This window comes from Megalops cyprinoides, chromosome 20 (genome assembly GCF_013368585.1).
Source record: "Megalops cyprinoides isolate fMegCyp1 chromosome 20, fMegCyp1.pri, whole genome shotgun sequence".
Taxonomy (NCBI): Eukaryota; Metazoa; Chordata; class Actinopteri; order Elopiformes; family Megalopidae; genus Megalops; species Megalops cyprinoides.
The window spans coordinates 14547624-14564738 of record NC_050602.1 but is presented as its reverse complement, the minus strand read 5'-3'; the positions used below and the strand labels follow the sequence as shown (position 1 = coordinate 14564738).

The following is a 17115-nucleotide window of genomic DNA, read 5'->3' as shown; positions in this document are numbered from 1 at the left end:
TGCAGACTTCCTAATTATGTATAAATGCTTTGTGTATGGAAAATGCAGGGTAGAAATATAAGCATTTGAGCTGTGTTTATGGGTTCTGTTTTGTTGGAGTGTTTTTTGAAGTTCAGTTTCATTGTGGTCTGTGCATGGGAACCTGTTTAATTCTGTGTGTGATCTCATGCTGGCGCCTTTTGTGTAATTTAACTCGTCTCTTAGCTGGGATATGCCTGAACCAAATTTGTGCTGAAATATAATTGCAGGCTTTTTAGCCATGTCAAAGGGAATATTCCTGACAGACGATCCTTATTCTAGTTTCAGAAAGAAAAATACACTGTGTTATCACTGGAATATTACAATTATAATTTGTTACTATGAAAACATCTAAATATACTGTGACAGAACAATTTCGGTCTATCCATGAAATATGTTAATGAAATAGTTCATAACAGAATGATTATCAAATGTCTTCTAGTATCTTCATGTCACATGGTTAGAGAAGTTGTAATATGACTGAAATTTCTTGGCACTGTATAATAATTGATTGTACATTATGCATTTTGTCATATTAGTGTTGCTAAGTGGGTGGACACCAGAGCATTCTGTGTGTTTCTGGAGAGAACATCATGGTGATCTGCACAAATAGCTTGATGATTTGGTGGATATTTAAAATGTCATACTTTAAAAGCTTTACATAGTTACTGAACTCTGCATACTACTAAGAAAGGTTACAGTGCTATAAAAGGTATTTTTTCCTGAATGAAACCCTGACAATGTTACCGGAAAGGTGGAAGTGCTGGACATGTGAATTTCTGTTTTCTCCCTTGCATTAAAGGCTCTGTGAAGCTCTCTCCTTTCAGTGGAGATGTAAGCCTTTTTACCTAAGGCACTGCAGATCCCAGAGCAGCCTTGTTTAGACCAGCCTTGTACAGCGGAGTATTAAAGTTCAGGTGCATCCTGCATATAAATGTCCATCAACAGCAATGGGGCAAACCTCCAGATGCATTTGAGCATTGTTGGCTGAATACATATGTGAGACTCTTCCTTGATGCTGGCCCTCAGGAATTCTTAGCTGCATGAGTATTTCGGTTTGTAGAGTTTAGCTGCTTTAATTATTAATCAAAGGAATGGGGGGCAGGTTTCATGGCAGGTCTTGTCAAGGCATCTTGTCAAAATACATGTCTCCTTATTGGTAAAATTCAAGGAAAACCTCATGCGAAGTGTTAGTTCAGGAAAGCAGTATTTCAGAGAATTGCTGGAAATAGAAATTTAAAAATTTTGAAGGTGTAAATTTTGTATCTAGCTAAGCTGCTCATGCATTATTTGTGTCATAATTTGTACCATATGTATAATAATTTACTATGAATGAACTGTTACATATATAGATAATAATGCTACACACACAAATGAACTGGTAATCTCAGTTTGCATATTAGCACAACCCTCTTAATGTCATTTTTTTACTAAATCACTCACACTCACAATTCGTTTCAAATATTCCTTTAACATAACATCATTTGTAATCCCTTTAACTATCATCTTTAGCGCAGCCAGTTTTTCGCTCCAGGCCTACTAATATAAAATAATAATATTTTATTATATATTCGTACTAAAGTGATTAGGTTCAGGTATGCTCATTTTTGGGCTCTGAGTGACTCCAAAAACCTTTTCAGGCATTCTCTGTAAAACATATATAAATTATGTATTTGCTATAATATATAATAATATATAAATATTATTTTTCTGGAAGCCTATTCAATCAGTGTTTATATTTCTCATTCACCCCTTGTCCAGTGTTCCTGCATTGCGTTGTAGTTTGCAATAAAAAGCACACTTCAGCTGTCAGATAAATTCATGTGGAACCCTATCAGATACGGTGACACATACCTTACACAGAACTGCCCCGTGTTCAATTCCACCTTGTTGCAGTTCCTTAACATGTGTTAAAGTGTGTTGTAACATACACCATGCTGTACAGACTACTGCTATAGTTTTGTCTCAGAGGATCCAATTAAAGATCTGTTATTAGATCAAATTCACAGATGGATGGAAGAGAAATTATATTTCACAGTAAAGGCAGGAAAAAAAAACAACATGATTGATTTATTGCTTTACACTGTACAAAGGTTTGTCACATTGCAGTTAACAAAATGACTTTTGAAAGTAACGTTCTATATGAACCTGAGGACACAAAGAGATAGCCGTTCATTGGTAATGTCAAGGCAAGCAGTCCATAGGTAAAAGCCAGGAGACCTATAAAAGAGCTCCAATTATTTCTTATTTTCACTATTTCTCTTACACTGTGTGCAAAAGCTACATAATTATATACCAGTTTCCAGGAACCTTTGCTGGCATATTGTCTGGAGCCTGGAAGACGAACATGCTCATTGATTTAATGGAAATTATTTAATTTGAAGGACTAAAAGCTAATGCTATCCTAGTAAACAACCAAGTAAAACAGAAACATGTTGATGGGAAATTTCTAAAGTTTCGAAATTTCGAAGTCTTTCTAAAAGTCCCAGTTTGTCAATCATGAAAAATAATCAAAAATTTGTTTAGGAAAATAACAAGGTTAAACCTGAGCTATCATCTTCACCTCTTTCATGCTCATCCACTGTGACTGTTTTTTCCATAAGTGTAGAACTTTCAGCACAAATTTCCGTGAATGGGTGTACTTTTACTGTCCCTAGGTCTGCACGTATCAGGCAAGCCATCAGTGCAATGATAAGATAACCAGTACTGTTCAATATAAAGCCACCCTTGCTGGCTGGCCAGACAACAAGAAAACTAGTTTCCACTGCATCCTGAATGTATCTGATGATGAAAGTGCTGTAACTGACATCTTACTTCACCTTCCACACATTATGTTCTGACAACCATAATTACCATACATAGTGCGATAACAGACTTTTGATTGTGTACAATGATACCAGGTTTTTCAAGTCTCATTTTCGAATTGACCTAGCCCTCAGCATGAATTAAGTCTATTCTTCCTGCAGAGTGCAGGAAAATACGAAAATCGAAATGGAACGTGATTCCGGGGGAGGGAAAATAAGGTGAATGAAAACATCCAAAAAAGCTAGAGTAAATTCAATCTGTGGGAGTCTGTGGGGGAATCTGGTGGCAGTAGGAATACCTGTAGCTGTACAGGCCAAAGGAGATGAGGGCTACAAGGAGGGTTGCACTTCCCCATAAAAAGAAACAAAGGTCACAATGGTTTGAGGCAGAGTGTCATCTTAGCATGGAGTTAGTTTCTAAGGCTGTTACAAGGAGCAGGGTGAATCCAAGTGCAGCGATGACTCAGGACACAAGGTTTGGTTCAAAGAAAACAAAGTCTCTTTACTGAAGACTTGAGAAAAAAACAAAGCAGAATTAGTGCAGGTGTTCACACAGAAAGCATGTCAACTCAAGACTGAGTGACTAGGTAGACAAAGGGCAGGGCTTAAGTAGCAGACAACACAGGTAAAACCAATAACTAATCAACACAGGTGGAAGACATTCGCTAAATGAGGCATAGAACACACAGAAAATTTTGTGGCCATCTGGTGGTTATCTGGAACTGGGAATTCAGCATGGTCCCAGGAGCATTTAACATTTTTCTCCCTCTCCCAGCACCTTGGATATCTCAAGGCTTGTTACTTTGGCATCATGTCAGTGTTATCACATTCATAATTCCCCCATTGAATAGATGTCTCCATCTTGGCCCCCGATGTACAGTTATACCTAAATAAAAGCACAGATCTTCATAAATCCCAATGTTTTTGCCACTTTGTGATGGCTGTCAGCTTTATTTGCAAACAATGCTCCCAGTTCATGTAATTAGAGAATATATTTAGTCAAAAAGCAACAAAAATTAAAGCTAAGAGAAATAAATAACTGGATTTTCTACTGTAGTGTTTCTCTTTATGAAAATGTTAGACTGAATTCCACTTCTGTCTCTCATTGTATTTGATATGCATATACATAGTATAATATAACCTGACATAACTCAAAGTTAATAATACCACTTGCTAATATGTCTCAAAGTACTTTTAAGTCTCCAGGTGCTGGTTCAGTCTCTCTTTTGAGAACAAAATAATTTCCTCAGGGGTTCGATGATTGTCATATAAATTAACAGCGGTGCACAGATGAAATATGCAGTATGCACATACTGCCATTAACACTAGCAGGATAAGGATCAGCCTGGAAACACTCTTGCTCATGCTGAATCTCTTTAAATAACCTCATTGTTGTCAGTCAGATGTAAAACCAAATGCCACATCTCACTGTATTATTTCCAAAGTGAGATGACAGCCTACTCCTTGACCTGACTGATTCCTTACTCATAAATGCCACCACTCACTCAAAATCGTTTAATTCTTTTTTGCTATACAAATGTTATCGGAAGCACTTAAAGGTGCCCATGAAATGTAAAAATTTGAAAGCAGTCAATTTTAACATAGTGACATTAACATAAGAGGACAGGTGAGTCATGTTAATATCACCACTGCTGTGCAGACAGTTTGGAATATGGATTCTGTTAGCATCATATTGTTTGGGACATCCATTTAATCCTCGTGTAATAATCAACTTAAGTAGGTGCTTTCCTCTTTACACTAAGATCTTGTGTGTCTTTTTTGCTTTGCTGATAGCATGGAGCAGCAAGTTATGATCATGATTTATTTATGATCATGAGTAAATGCTTATTCAAGTACTTGTGCACATGCCCTTTGTATGTTGTACAGAAATTTACACTGAAAAATAAATCAGGAATAAATTATGATGAAGAAAGATCCAACATTCCACTCTCTGATGCAGAAATATTCTGTAATAAACTTACAATAATATGTTCAGCAGTTTAAATACCTGGCCCAAAATATGCTACATCAAAACGATATCCATTGCCCACACACCTTGGGATTGAACAAATGACAAACAGTGCACGTCTTAGATGACATTTAAAAGTTAAGCATTTTAATCAACTAGTAGCACCTCACAAAGATTCAAACACAGCCCTCGTGAAAGCATTACTGATGCCATCACTTAGCGCTACCACTCAGATACTACTCCCAATACAAATGTGAGATTAACATCTCATTTCAGAGTATATCATATATTTAAATGATCATCCCCTTGTTTACTGTTTATTCATAAATAATACATGTGAATGATGTCAACTGTACTGACATAACACGCGTGTGTCATGAGGGCACAGCTGTTTGTTTTTTTGCTGCTTTTTTCTCAGAACAGAAGATTAAGTATTGATAACAATAATGCCTTTAGAGTATTTATTTGTAAGTGGAACTGATACACAGTGGTGTGCGAGAAGAGTCATCTGTCTATCTGGATAAGGCTAAGGCTATGACAGCCCACGGACATCACTGTGATTTTTAGATCAGTTTAAACTGGTTTTGATGAGTGTTATGAGCAGTAAGGGGATTATCTGAAACTTATCTCAAGAACTTTGCTGAAATATCTCGTGGCAAGTCATGGGCTGATGAAGCCAGAGACAGCTCTGAAACAAACTACTCAGAATTAGGATTCTGGTCTGCCCTCTGGTCTAGAGCAGCTCCCACCGAGTGAGCAGAGACATAATGTCTGGAACGGCACATTAAACAGATGTCAGGGTGCCATCTGTGGCTCTAGTCAACTGTTCCTGGAAACATTATGTGCCATCTCCAATGGTAATCAAAGCCTCGCATTGAAGAAAAAAGATTTGCATTTCGCCCTCCGATGAAAAGTCAGACGCATATATTTCCTTTTTATGAAGACACACGGCTCTGTGAGACCCCAAGTAAGATGGAATGCTTTCATAAAATGAACCTTGTCTAAGCAGAAAATCCAGAAGCAACAATTTGATGTCAGGCATGTGCCTTGGACTGAGACTCAAGGTGTAATTGCTCACTGAAGGACCCTGGACAGAGGCTGTGAGTCCCTGGGTTTCAATAGCTTTTTCACCAGCAGGATATTACAGTGATTGGGTGCAGTTTGCAGAAATATATTCTGAAACTCAGATGAAGGAAGAACTATAGCGAGATTTCACAGAAAGAAATAGGGGACAAGAGGCTATTGGATTTTGATTGGACGTGCAAGGATGGCAGACGGGTTGATCCCTGTCATTTAGAGGCGCCAAATATGCTTTGCGGGCTAACAAGGTCTGGATCACAGGTGCTGGTCCTGTCCTTCAGCTTTGCTCCCCTGAGAATGGTCTTCATCGGGGTCAATGCCTTAGTGTCAGCTTTGAATTTAGCCTTATTGGCAGAGACAGGCTAAAAGGTTTATTGTTTTACTGAGGAAAATGGACTGATGCTTGCAGCTTGCTATTGACTCAGACAATAGATAATGATTAAAAATAATTCAACCACTTAAATGGAATTGGTTGAGTGCCATTGAGTAATCCTAATTCCAGTATTTAACTCCACAAATATCCCAACTATTACATTTTCTAAACAGCCTCTGGACATTTCATTTCAGCTCATTATTATATACACATCAAAATATGCAGCCCTGACTGTAACAAAACATAATCACATAATTAACAATGCAATTTATGTGGCATCTTACAAGACAAATCAAGCAACTGGAATACACTCCAGCAGTTAAAAGTACACCTAATAGCTGATTGTAGCATAAAAGGAGATTTTTTACACAGAAAAGATAATGCACTGGTTACTTAATCAGTCAGCCTCTTTTTCTCCATTCTGTGCACAAAAAGCATTTTTAAAAAAATGCCCGCGGAGTGGACATGGATGAAGGATGAAACTCAGGATTGGGAAAATGTTGCTAGGAGACCTGACATCAGCTCTTTACTCTACACTCCCAGCCCACGTGTGTGTGCACGCTCACTATAAAGCCTGCGGGATCTCGTCCTTGAGAAGAAACAGCTCAGAGAATTGCTCTTTCAAAGAAGGGGGGAAAAAAGCTTCTAGCTGTCTTTGTGTGTGGATTGTATCCCTTACAAACAAGTGATCCTGAAAGATCTGCTGGAACCAGGCAGCGCTCTCTCTCTGGCATTGCCATCTAACTGAGGATTTCATGAGAAACAACTGAACGTTAACTCAGCATCTCAGCGGTTATGTGCAAGTTGAAGGAACAGACCTTCTGTAATTGCTAGCTGTGTTTTTCTTTTTTTTTCTTGTTTGCTTTGAACTGCAATGTTTCCTACCGAAATGTGGAACGCCACTGACCTCCTATTTAATGGGTCAGAGGTGAACGCTTCTTTGGAAAAAGGCGAGGAGGGGGCGCATCCGTTCCTGACAGATGCATGGCTGGTCCCCCTCTTCTTTTCCCTCATCATGCTGGTAGGACTCATTGGGAACTCCCTGGTCATCTATGTGATCTCCAAGCATAGGCAGATGCGGACGGCCACCAACTTCTACATAGGTGAGCGTGAGTCTCCAATAACAAGAAACAGGGTTAATCTTCTCTGTTTGACGAGCTCCAAGTATTGTGAAGCAGTCTGCTTCAGAGTCATACTGTACCTAGTAAAACGGCCCTCTGATTTAATGTGGCTACAAGAACAATGTAATATATATAATAATTTTTACAGCATTTTGCCTTTGGCGGTGGGGACACACCTGCATTTTCTTACATGGATCATTTCATGTTATGATTTCTTTGGTGGGTTTGAACATAGTAATAATAATAATCATAATAGTCATAGTAAATATGCCAGGGTGAAAAAAACACTAAGCCTGTGGAATTTGTGATTGAGACTATTAAATCATGCATGTCTTTAAACATCTGAGATATGACATCTGAAACTTGACAGAGGAGCATGTTTTTTTTTTCAGTTGCTGCATGATATAGCTTTTGACTTTCATTGAAATTGCTATCTGATGATAGCTACTTAAAAACCAAAAAGCGTGAAAAGTCAATAAAATAAAGGTTGTATTTACTCTTTACAAAAATAATTGGATGAAATCCAAAGCTCATTTTTTTGAAAGACACATATGTTTAAAGAAAAATGAGCTTGAGAAAACTGTATATGTTAAATACTGTATCAACAGCCAAAAATATTTGGAATGCAACATGTAGTGATACTATGTATTATTCATTCCAAGCTTCAGGTAAATCAGATGTGTACAGTGGAGTCTCCAGCCTCTGACTGACAAACATATGGGCACTCAGTGCATGTAAACAACACAGACTCTATCTTTGTGCCTGGATGTGATGTGAATGAAGAACAGGTCTTGGTGCTGCTACTAGAGCCTGTTCCATATTTACAAGGACCCAATACAGTGTTCATTAACTGGGGAGAGTTATGGCATTTACATCAGCCCTTGAAAAAATTCGGGTGGATTTGTAAGGGGATCTCTAAGCCTTCCTCGATGCGTTTGTGCCTTTGCAGTGTTTCTACCTCCAGTGGTATTTTTTGTATACACCGCTGACAATTGCAAAGTGGATCCGGCTTGTTTGAAATGTTTTCTGACCTTTGAGTGTTTGGAGATGCAGACGTGCAGGCTGTCTTTATATTTGCATGGATTTAAAGGGTCTTGCACTTGAGGCTAGGAGTGGAATTGAATGCAACATGGTCATGCATACTTTATGACCGACCTGAAGATTGCCAGTGCTGGGTTTTCTGAGATACAGACTGGACAGACACAGGCAGCTGGAGAGTGGTATATTGTAATGTATTGCGTGGTGTCAGGTATTGCCCTACGTAACACATTGACATGATTGAAATGGAAAAGGGGAAGATGTGCTATCCTGGCTAAGGAGGTTGGTGAGGATTCTTGACTTTGAATGACAGAGAGAATTGCAGGAATTATCAGAAAAATGAATGAGTGAGAGAATTCTTGGAATTGAAAATGCACATTTGGCAGTATGGACTGTGCATGTGCTTAGAAAAACGAATGTAAAATTTTGCTGTCTTTTCCATGCATGATGTCATATTCCCTTACTCCATCTTTTTCAGTTAACAAGGTTTCCATTATAATGTACATACATAAATCTTATTCACACTTTTTGATAGCTCTGTAACAGCATTGGTTACCTGAAAAGGGGGTTACCTGAATTTGATTTTTACTTGAGTATTTGTATTATTCTCATTTCAGCAGACACATTTCTGCCTGTCTTCTATTTTCTAGAAGTAGACATATATAAATTGTCAAAGGACAAGAAAAAAAAACACCATCTTAAATGAACAGATTTTTGACAACACAACATTTTTAGTATTATTTTGCCATACCATAAATATTGTAGAATGGTGTACTACTGACAGTGTCATAAACTTGTTATATTGTAACTATATGTTTTGCTACAACTGTTTTGCTTTGTGTTTAATATTTCATTTGCAACTACAGATAAAATGTGTACTGGTAGGCATTCATTTTTTAAATACAGAACCTTAACAACAGGGAATGGTGAGGGACCAAAGTTTTGTGTCATTGGTTATTTAAATTCCCACCCTTCACAGATCAATCACATCGATGTAGCCCTGCAATCACAAAACCTGTGCAAGGTGTATTGAGGCATAAAAAATCAAGTATCTAGATCAATACAGTGTAACAAACACGTAGATCAAGTGAACTTGCAATACCGTGAAAGGTAATTTATCTTGATATATGGGGACACAGCTTTACAAACCAAATGGTTCTGTGGAATACAGAATATGTGCTGGCCATGAACGAAAGGCAGCATCTTCCTTGACAAGAACCACCCTTTCATCCCTCGCACCTGGCTTATTTCAGCGCACTTTGGGTTCGCTTACAGTCACGTCCAAAGTGAATGTCGTTTCTGCCCTATACTCCAGACTTGGTCCAAAGACCCTGGTGCATATTATAAGATCGTGCTTATTTACATTTAACATCTGAAATACTTGCTGCTGAAAATGCTGCTGATATCAGGACTGACATATTCAAAGCAGTAGAGAGGTGAGGCATTGTACTTAAGGCCTGTAAGCTCCAAATTTATTTTCCCTAACTGTAAATGGACAGTTACTCTTACAAGCTATACCCTATGCTTTGTGTAAGGAGAATGTTGCATTTCAGTTTTTGACATTTTTTGTATTCTAATTGCATTTTGCAGTAATTTAAAATCATTATTTAAAAACCCACAAAACAGGGCCTACCCTTATTCTAGTCCTGTGCAGTCCACTGCTATGGGTTTTTAAGTGATGATGCGTTGGTGCAAAAACAAGGAGGCAGGCATGCTGTTGGGTCAGTGCATGGCATGTCTTGGTAACACTTTTTACTCTTTTAGGAGCTTTCCCCAGCCCACCAGGACATTTGTGCATTTTAAAAACCAAAATTGATTTGAGATTTTTTTTTTTTTCCAGAATATCACTTGAACCTTGAGTCTGCATAAAAATTATGCTTAAATAAGGCTGCACCATCTAAATATAGCTCTTGTTGTCTTAAGGTAATCAAAGGGGTATCAGGGGAAAAGAAGCTTATCAAAACTTATGAAAGCTAAGCTTGTGTCAAAGTTTTGCACTTCACCATTTAACTCTGGCTGGAATTAAAGCTGACTCGTGACATTTATTGGAGGAATGAGTTCCATGCTTATAAGATGCATGCATGTTAAAATTTGATCAGTCTCATAAAATATCAAATTGTGTTTTCTGACTGGAAATGACTTTTAATGATTTATCTGTTTGGCCCTAATGTGATTTTTTCCTTTCCAGCTAATCTGGCCGCAACAGATATCATCTTCCTGGTGTGCTGTGTTCCCTTCACTGCCACACTCTATCCCCTGCCAAGCTGGATTTTTGGGGATTTCATGTGCAAATTTGTTGCTTTTCTTCAACAGGTAGGGTGAATGCTTTGATATTACTTGCCTGAATATCCAGACCATATTATCCACCTATCCACAATATAGCTGGACATTTTCTGAAGCAAGTCATGTATGGTGACCCATGGAAACCTGGATTTGAATGAGCAATTGACATGGTAATTGATTTTTGTGATAGTTTGCCTTGGCAAGCTTTTTGCAATACGACCTTTGCTCTCTCAATATATATGCAAAATATTGAAATGCACAACAACTAATATGCTGATAAGGACATCACTGTTCTGTTTCATTATTTATTTATTTTTTGACAGATAGTTTGCCGCTACAACCATATCAAAGCTTAATACTTTGGCTGTGCTATACATGAAAATCCCACTGGCTGTATAGATCAAGCTGTGAGACATGAGGCAGTTCTAGTATTTCTTTTGACTGAAGTAAAGTTTAAAGTTAAAATAGCCTGTGAGGTTTCCGTAAAGATGTGATACAGTTGTTAGTAGAGTGTATGTTTTTATGAATGTGGACAAGTACTGTCTAGCTTTCTATATGCTTCTAGACATAAGAGTGTTGTTTATTTGTTAAAATGACTGTGGCTCCTTTATGACAGTGTGAACCATCAAACAGTTTGTGAGTTTGTGAGTAAATTTTGAAACCCCAGATTATTACAGATCTCCCTTTTCCACCTTTTTCTTCAATTCAGTGTCATTTACATATTTATATATTCCTGAGGCATAGTGATAAAACAATATCAGCATTTTACCTGGAAATAAATTTAAACATATATGCTGTACATAATTTGTGCTTTAAAGTAATATTGTATTTGTCTAGAAAATTCTAAAGATGAACCTCAGGGAAAACATTTTGTTGTATATATATATATATATATATATATATATATATATATATATATGTATATAATTACATATAATAATATATATATAATTAAATTTGTATAATTATGTATATTATAAATATGCATAATTATGTTCAAAGGCAGTGGCTCTGACAAGGTTGAATTTATGAATTTGAGGTTGTTTTGGTGGGGGTAATACAACTGTATGATCCTGAGTTTCCAGATTATGTGGTATCAGTCCTTTTTTGGGTATGTCAATCTCCAGATCCCCTTGATCTTGATCAAATGTTCACCTCCTGAAGACCCCCAGAGTTTATTAGAGTTTGTTCTCTTTGATCATTTGAGCTAGTTTATTAATGCTGGTCTTGTTCAGGGATTTCCTTTATCTGCCATGCCGTTGTCAGGCTTTTATCTGGTGCAGAGAATGTCAGTATTAAATCAGGTGATAAATAAATAAAATTAAATGTCAAAATAAATGATTGCGAATTTTTGCATTCATTAAATTTTGACATGTTTCATCCTCCACATTACGTGACAATACAGGTTCAGTCAAGGATATTTGTTAAGGAACTGCCAAGTGCTTTGTCACACATGTCTGTGTTGCAGTGGCATACCAATATTCTTCCCTTTCAGGTGTATTATGTTTGATTTATTATATAACATTCCCCCTTCACCAGTGTTACAATATGATCCAGCAGCCATTGCCCGCAGACACTGCCACCCTGTGGGCTTCTTCTGTTTTGATGGATGAGGCACAGTTGAGTTGGGCTGCCTTACCACTTGAGATGGGAGACCTCCTAGGAAAGCTAGGCTGCTGCTGGAAGTGATGTTAGTGGGCCAGTAGGAGGAATTCTTCCTTTTACCTCAAAAAATGGCCCAAATGCAGTTATGGGGACGCTTATGCTGCAGAACACACCGGTCCACATTTACTGTTTGTGTGTACGAATGTTGAGGAACATTTTGGAATTCGTCAGTTTGTTCTCAGCTGGAATTTGTACAAACAAATGTCACAACAGCTCCAGACAACTCAAACCAGATATGCAAGAACACAAATTTGAGTAAGACCATTTTTTTGCTACTCTGAAAAAAGTACAAGTATCAAATTTATATGTGGAAAAAAAATGACATTTTGGAGTTGAAATACATGTGGTTCAGTTTGCAATAAGCAAACATATACTGACTAATTTAATCAGCAGGCTCATACATATACTTATGCTTGTAATTACTACTTACTTGCCAAATTATAATTGTGAATCTGTCTGTACTGTACATGACAGAGTTAAGTGTAGAAAAGCATTTGGTTCCGTGCCTATAAGCAAACACTGAACTCAGCACTCCAAACATCTGTGACAGTTTAGGGAAACCAACATATACCAGTAAACCTTCACAGTGTATTATCTGGGACTAAAAAAAGCCCACCAAAAGAAAAACAAGGTAAAGACAAGTGAAGCGCACAAGTGCAGACAGTGTGATTAGCAAATGTTTTGATCGAGTGACCTTCATCAGTGCTACATAGTTTCATGCTGAACTGCTGAATGATGGCACTGTTGGACAACCCGCAGACACCACAGAAGGTTGCATACAACCACATATGCACGCTTGCTCTGTGATGGAGCATGATGGATCAGTGTGCTAAAAAGTCAGTGGATATGCTTAGGCATAGCTTTTGGATTGCTTTTGCACACAGCAGAGAATATATGCAACATCACATTGGCCTGCTGTGTCCTCCAAAATATGGGTATGATGCATGGCATTGTTGTTTGCCATGTGATGAACAGTAGCAAGAGGACCTATGGTTGAATTGCTCCAGAGAACAGGCCTACCTTTCAAGTTCTAGAATAGAAAAAAAACAGCACCTTTAAGTCAAAGTCTGAATTACATGTAACTGTGCACCTTGTAACCTCTGGATTACATTTGTATGGTCTACTCCCACATACTTTATATGTGTGGGCTACAAATTTCATAATTAAACAAGATGACAAAGCTTTTGATCTAAAAATTGAGTTAGTTATTGGCATCCTTTCAAAGACATGCTTATTTTGACCAGTGATTTGCCAATGGCCTGGACTCACCACTGCTCACGCTACAAAATATTTACTTGCAGACACCTCTGTCAGAATTGTTTAAATCTCTGAATCAGAGAATATATTTTTTTCGCTTTTTGCAGCAATTCGGCTATACCTTAGACTCGGATTGTCCTTGTATGGGATTGTTGAGGGCATGTACTACTAATTACAGGGGACATGCACGAGCATCCACATGAAGAACAGCTAGAATTCATTAATATAAGAACAAGAGCTAGAACAAAACCGGGTCTTTCTGTACGCTTCTAGAATCTGATGTGACTTTTTAATACACACTTTTTCCAAGCACAAAATGCATCTGTTTCCACAAACATTTTGATGAATGAAACCCACTGTCATTTGGATGGGATATTAAACCAAAGGGCTGACTCACACATCATTAAAAATCCCATGGCACTTACTGAAAGAGCAGTAATGTTAACCCCAGTGTCCTGGTCAAATTCTCAGAGCTTGTTTATTCAATCTGCCCACATAATCAGTTCTCCTTCAGTCAACTGGCTACACAATTTTTTACATTCCCTACCTGGTTGTCACTGTATACTGTATGAGAAATTTTCTCTCACATTGTCACCGTATGTAAGAAATTAGTTCTCAATTGACCTTCCAGGTTAAATAAAGGTTAATAAACAATGATTGTTTCGATTGCTTTATATAGGGTGATTGTTCTGTGTGTTCCATCCTCATTGTCTACTAGTACTTCAAATGAAAGAGACTAGAAAAAAGGCCCATTATGATTTAGCAAGATTAAAATTCTCAGGGTAAAAGCAGACAAGTGGTGATGAACAGTAGAGCCATGCCATGTGGAAGTGGCTATGTGTGGGTATTAAGGATTAGTCATCATGTTTTATACAAGGACAGGTAACTCTAGGATGAATATGTTTCATAAAGGGGATTAAAAATAAAATATTTAATACTGTAGATGAAGCATAGTTGATTCCCGTTGTATAATTCTCATTATCACCTCAAATAATAGGGAAAAATGTATACCAATTAAAGTGACCAATTCTCTTTTTACAAAGTTTTCCACTTTTAATTTGCTAAGCCCTCTAGCTTAATTAATAGCTAGGTCCCACGCATGTTCGAATTTTGCTGTTCTTACACAGTTCATTGTGACAGAAAAGAATTATAGACAAAAAAATACTGGAATATTTTGCTTTTTTCCTTTTGTTAATCATAGTGACTATTCTCATTATTAAAGACAGGAAGTTAGAATAATTTTTCCTTGTGAATGAGAAAAATACTTCTTTTTTTCCCAATTTGGCTTTACTTAAAGTCAAAAAAATGAATTTGTCACTTCCCATATTCAGTCTTTTTGTTACGCACCTGGCTGAGTCTCAAGAATATATTTTGTTGTCCCAGATAGTCTTTTTTGAGTGTGATTCCATTTTTGAACTTATATTTAACCCACTGCTGTAGATGTATGTAGGTTTCACCTTTAGCGCAGCACCTGAAGAACTACTACTGTATCACTACTTACGGGTGATTTTACAGTGTATCCTATGCGTACCCTACAGTAGAAATTATCAGTGACTGAGATGCTTTGTAAGCTGCTGGTTCTTGTAATGAATATAAATGACATACTGAAATGTGACATATCGATGCACTGAATTATGGATCAAAGGCATAAGCAGCTGTTGTTTTTTTGCAGGTCACAGTCCAGGCCACCTGCATTACCTTGACAGCTATGAGTGGGGACCGCTGCTATGCAACCGTGTACCCCTTGAAATCCCTGCGGCACCGCACACCTCGTGTCGCCATGATCGTCAGTGTCTGTATCTGGATTGGTAAGACACATGGGTGGTAGCCGCACTGTCTGAGTAATCAATAAAGTGTTTCAAAACACCATCAGTGAATCCAAAATCCATCTGAAGTGTATCCAAAAATAAGAGAAATGCTGAGGATCGGCCCTCAGTTGTAACATGGAAAGTTTTTTTTTTTTTGGTGAAAGCCTAAATGTAATCTTTTAGGTAAACCTACTAAATTGATTGATGTCTAGAAGCACATCTAACATATTTCTTTTCCAAAGTATTTCAAAAAGATATACAGTGTACCATTATTTTTACTGTCCTTAAGCTCTTATTGTGAAAATATTATTTTTTTCTCATCTATTTCCTGTTTATACTGTGGATTGGCCTTGATGCAGACAGTGTTTGAGGGCTGTTATAATACTTCTACTGTTTGGTTGCTGACATTATAGGAATGTGAGTTTGAGGGTTAAGGCTTCATGAACACTGTAATAGGTGGAGTTACCACATGCTGTCAATCACTGGCTTTTATAAGCTAATTGAAGACTTTCTTTCTGTAGCACAACATGATTCATTTAAATCAGATAACGACTGAAAGTGTGTGATAAGTGCATCATTTCTGTGGTTCATGAAGCCTTGCTCATCTATCGCCACACATGGTAACATAGCAGATCCGTTGTCACTTTCTATGTACTGATAACATCCTCTTTATTAAGGGTCCTTCATTTTGTCCACGCCCATCTTCATGTATCAAAGGATTGAGGAAGGCTACTGGTATGGACCAAGACATTACTGCATGGAGAAGTTCCCTTCAAAGGCCCACGAGAAGGCTTTCATTCTGTACCAGTTCATAGCTGTCTACCTTCTGCCTGTACTCACCATCTCACTCTGCTACTCCTTTATGCTCAAGAGGGTGGGCCAGCCGGCAGTGGAGCCAGTGGACAATAATTACCAGGTATGGAGGTGAAGCTATTTCACAGGCTGGTATATTTTCACTTTCTGTAGTATCTTCGTAAGTAGGCATACATTATCAGTGAAGTCTTGGTCACGTTCAAAACAGCAATGCTATGTGTGAAAATAATAAAATTTGAGAAATGTTCAGTCCGGCAACAAGGACCCATAGTCATTCGCTCTTCCACAGGTACACCTGCTGTCAGAGAGGACGATCGCCATCAGAAGCAAGATTTCCAGAATGGTGGTGGTCATTGTCTTGCTATTTACTATCTGCTGGGGTCCCATCCAGCTCTTCATCCTGTTCCAGTCCTTCTATCCCAACTACAAGCCCAACTACGCCACCTACAAGATCAAGACCTGGGCTAACTGCATGTCTTACGCCAACTCCTCCATCAACCCCATCGTCTATGGCTTCATGGGCGCAAGCTTCCGCAAGTCCTTCAAAAAGACTTTTCCGTTCCTGTTTAAACATAAGGTGCGGGACAGTAGTGTGACCTCCCGGACAGCAAATGCAGAAATCAAGTTTATTGCCACTGACATGAGCAACAATGAAGGAAAGTAAACAGTGGAGGGTGCTAGATGAAATATGTGGAGAACCGTCTGTTGTATCATTGGTTGGAAATCTAAATACAGAACAGGCAGAATTACTGAATAAAGAAGTGCAATGTAGCAGTCTTGATTATCAAAAGTTAGTTCTGTCCCTGTTTATACCGCAAAGGGATCATATGGATTTAGAGCTGGGCAGTTTATCTTCCATCTCATGTATGATTTTTGAATCTGTCAT

The 17115-nt window shown here is 38.0% G+C and overlaps 1 protein-coding gene across 1 annotated transcript; it reads left to right on the top strand.

Annotated features, from left to right (window-relative positions):
* Positions 1-7118: 7118 nt before the first annotated feature.
* On the top strand, positions 7119-16893 carry kiss1ra (KISS1 receptor a). The gene is made up of 5 exons (XM_036554162.1): positions 7119-7347; positions 10592-10716; positions 15281-15416; positions 16094-16332; positions 16519-16893. Exons 1-5 carry the CDS (start codon positions 7119-7121, stop codon positions 16891-16893), a joined length of 1104 nt encoding a protein of 367 aa, XP_036410055.1.
* Positions 16894-17115: the final 222 nt, after the last annotated feature.